This window comes from Zonotrichia leucophrys, chromosome 18 (genome assembly GCF_028769735.1).
Source record: "Zonotrichia leucophrys gambelii isolate GWCS_2022_RI chromosome 18, RI_Zleu_2.0, whole genome shotgun sequence".
Classification (NCBI taxonomy): Eukaryota; Metazoa; Chordata; class Aves; order Passeriformes; family Passerellidae; genus Zonotrichia; species Zonotrichia leucophrys.
In genome coordinates this window covers 3,177,352-3,180,556 of record NC_088187.1, presented here as the reverse complement: position 1 = coordinate 3,180,556, position 3,205 = coordinate 3,177,352, and the positions used below count along the sequence as shown (strand labels likewise).

The window sequence follows — 3,205 nt, the reverse complement described above, 5'->3', positions numbered from 1 at the left end:
GGAAGAGCTGGGTTGGGAGGCTGGCTTGGGGATCCTGAATGCAGCCCAGTGTGGCAGCCAGCCCATCCTCTCCTTCCCAGTCTGCCATGAAGGAAATGCTGGCCGGACCCAGCGCCCGAGAAAAGAAGGCTGGCCAGGCCCTGGAGTCGGAGGAAGACCTCGGAGGGCTGATTGTCATCGGCAATGAAAGTACCTCTGGGCACAGCTGGGGGGGAGCCCCAGGGTGGGAGGGCACAGGGGGGCTGCAGAGCGCTGGCCTGTCCCCCAGGCAGGCTCCCCCTGCCTCCCCTGAGCCTGGGCAGCTCCCTCTGGTTTCTCCTTGCAGTTCCCCTCGTGGAAAGGCCCAAGACAGCAAAGCGTGGGGAGAGCCGGCCTGACAGCCCCAAGGCAGAGGGCAAAGAGAAGGACGAGGCTGCCAGCAGCGATGTTGGGGACAGTGACACAGCACAGAGTGACACGGCACAGAGCAGGGCACCGTCTGCCACGGCACAGAAGGGCGTGGGACAGAAGGACATGAGGCAGCGGGGTGACACAGGACGGACTGACACGGAACAGAAGGACGTGAGGCGAGGTGTGCAACGGAGCGATACAGGACAGAGTGACGTGGGACAGAAGGGCATGGGGAAGAGTGTGAAATGGGGTGACAGAGGAGGGACTGACATGGGACAGGCTGACATGGGACAGGAGGACATGGAACAGATCAAGAAGGAAGAGTTGGAGATGGACATTGCTGAGGTAGAGGCTCTTCCCAGCTCCCTGGACAGTCGCCCTGAGATGACCAGCACGGGAGAGATCAGGGAAGAAGAGACCAAGATGGGCATCTCCAAGGTAAAGGCTCTTCCCAGCCCCAGGGGTGCTGCCCCTCCTTTGGGGTCTGCACCCCCATCTTGCTGCCCTTACACCAAGGGCTGGTTTAACACCAAGCTCACAGTGGCACAGGGGGCTTCCTTGAGGGAAAGGGGTGCAGTTCTGGGGGCAAGAGCTGGGGCTGAAACACTGCTCTGTTTGCTCAGGCTCCTCCCCATGCTCAGATGAAGATTTCAGATGGCACCACCTCAGAAATGCATCCAGGAGCCCCTGGCAGCGGTGCCCCAGTCCAGAGGGTGCAGTCAGTCCGAGGTGTCCCAGGATCCCAGGACCTCTGGGTGCCATCTGAGAGCGTGGCTGGGCCCAGCAGGTGAGTGCCACGGGGACAGCAATGGCTTTGGGGACAGCACTGGCCCTGTTCCCTCTGGCTGGGCCCTGGTGTGGGACCCATTTATCCACTGGTGGAACCATGGGGATGCTGATGAGGGTTTCCTCCCACTGGCAGCAGGCTCCCAACAACCAAGGAACCTCGAGAAGGCGGCCTCAGGATGGAGGCGTACCCAGCTGAACCTGGCATGTAGGTGCAAAGGCCTTTGTGACAAGTGTGGGGGACAGTGGCTTGTCCCCTGGCAGGGCTGGGACATGCAGTGCCAGAGCCAAGTCGTGATCTGCCCTCCTGGCAGGGCACAGGGGGGTCCTGGGTGCTGAGCAAGAGAGAACACAGGTGTGAGGGTGGTTGGGATGGTGTGGGAGTCACAGCTGTGGGAGTCTGAGCCCTCCACCTCCCATCCATCCCTGTGGGTCCTGGGCAGCCATGAGCAGCCATCCAAAATTATTTTGGAGGCACCAGTGAGACCGAGGTGAGTGTGTCCCAGGCTGGGAGCATCCCACGCCAACAGGGGGTACAGGAACCCCCTCCTTGTCCCCTTGCCATGGGACTGGGTTGCCCCTGGGAGCCATTCCCATAGCAGTGGGTTTTGGGAGCTTCACCATTGTCCAATATGAGCTGGAGCTTTGTCCCAGGTGGGACTCCACAAATTGCCCATTTCCCCCATCACAGCCCCTTTATTTTGTAACCAGCCAGTGGGTTGGACTGTGCTGTGGTGGTGGTGGAGAATTCAGGCTCAGCACCCCACGACTCCCCTGAAAAGGCTGGAACTCCCTGCAGTGCCTGCCCAGCCCTTCTCTCCCTGCTCTAGGATGTTCCTGAGGGTGCCCTCTGCCGAGTACGCACCTTGCGACCCGCTGGTGAAGATGTCTGCACAGTGAGTGCAGGGGGCTGCGACAGGGGCACCTGGCTGCTGGCAGTGCCCTGCAGCGTCACGGCTGCCTCGTGTGGCCCCTGTCACCCACCTGTGTCCCCTGTCACCCTCGCAGACGCCCTGGGGTCGTCCCGTCCACGCCGCCGGCAGCCCCCGGGCTCTCCATGCGCATGCCCCGCCTGCGCAGGCCGGACCAGAGGTAGGGGGACATGGGGACCCTTCCCTGGCCCAGCAGGCAGAGCTCTTCCCTGGGGGCTGGAAGGGGCTGGAGGTGCCCAGGCAGAGAGGAGCTGCAGAGGGCAGCTGGGTCAGAGGGGTTTTGCAGCCCCCTGTGCTGCCCTGCCAGGCCCTGAAGCCACACGGGATGAGCTGTGCCTGGTGTCAGCCTCAGCTCAGGCTTGGTGGGGACTTGGTGCTTCCTGTCCCAAAATCAAGCCCTGGAGCTGGGACAGCGCTGCTCCTGCCTCCTGGTGTCCCCTGCAAAGGGCACCAGGACCTGTCACGCCATGGGCAGCTCTTGGGGCTGCGGGGAAAGGGCAGACCCCGCAGGGCTGGGTGGGCACGGCTGAACTGCCTGGGGAGGAACATTTCGAAGTGTTGCAAGCGCAAGGTCCTTCGCCTGTGGAGGAGCAGCCCCAGGCACCAGCTGGAGCAGCTGGATGAGGGGGAGCACCCCTGCACCCCTCCCTGGCACGGCAGGGTGAAGCACAGGGTGCCAGGGCACCGGGCACTGAGCAGCTTGTGCCCTGTCCCACAGGGACGAGGCAGCCGACGGCTACACCCGCCGGTCCCCGATGTACTCCGGCGGCAAACACACCAGCGTCAGCCCCGTGCAGCGCATGGAGCCCCTGCTCCCGGACCCCAACCTGGTAGGGATGGGTGAGGAGGGGACACACCGAGGCTGGGACAGAGGTGCTGAGCGCCTGGGGGAGCGTCTGTGCCTCAGTGTCCCCAGGAGGAGCTGGGTGGGCGGTGCTGAGCGCAGCCCAGTGCGGCAGAGCCAGCCCATCCCCTCCTTCCCAGCCCGGCACGTACGAACTGATGGGCAAGGACGGAGTCGTGTACCGGGGCCGGATAGTCCCGGAATGAGCGAGCAACGCCGGCCTGCAGAAATAAAGGGTAACCAACCAACAGCC

General features: G+C 63.5%; 1 protein-coding gene across 1 annotated transcript; it reads left to right on the top strand.

Moving 5' to 3' along the window:
* Positions 1-571: 571 nt before the first annotated feature.
* LOC135455260 (uncharacterized) lies at positions 572-3,205 on the top strand. The gene is made up of 7 exons (XM_064728336.1): positions 572-828; positions 1,014-1,177; positions 1,313-1,384; positions 2,007-2,072; positions 2,185-2,268; positions 2,827-2,938; positions 3,093-3,205. The coding sequence occupies exons 1-7, from the start codon at positions 619-621 to the stop codon at positions 3,156-3,158; spliced, it is 774 nt and encodes a 257-aa protein (XP_064584406.1). The 5' UTR covers positions 572-618; the 3' UTR covers positions 3,159-3,205.

Bases quoted from the DNA above. Each gene is read 5' to 3' on its own strand.
- LOC135455260 (XM_064728336.1), top strand. From the start codon at position 619: ATGGGGAAGAGTGTGAAATGGGGTGACAGAGGAGGGACTGACATGGGA. The intron at 1,178-1,312 runs GTGAGTGCCACG...TCCCACTGGCAG, and splicing joins AGCGTGGCTGGGCCCAGCAG to CAGGCTCCCAACAACCAAGG. The intron at 2,939-3,092 runs GTAGGGATGGGT...CCTCCTTCCCAG, and splicing joins TGCTCCCGGACCCCAACCTG to CCCGGCACGTACGAACTGAT.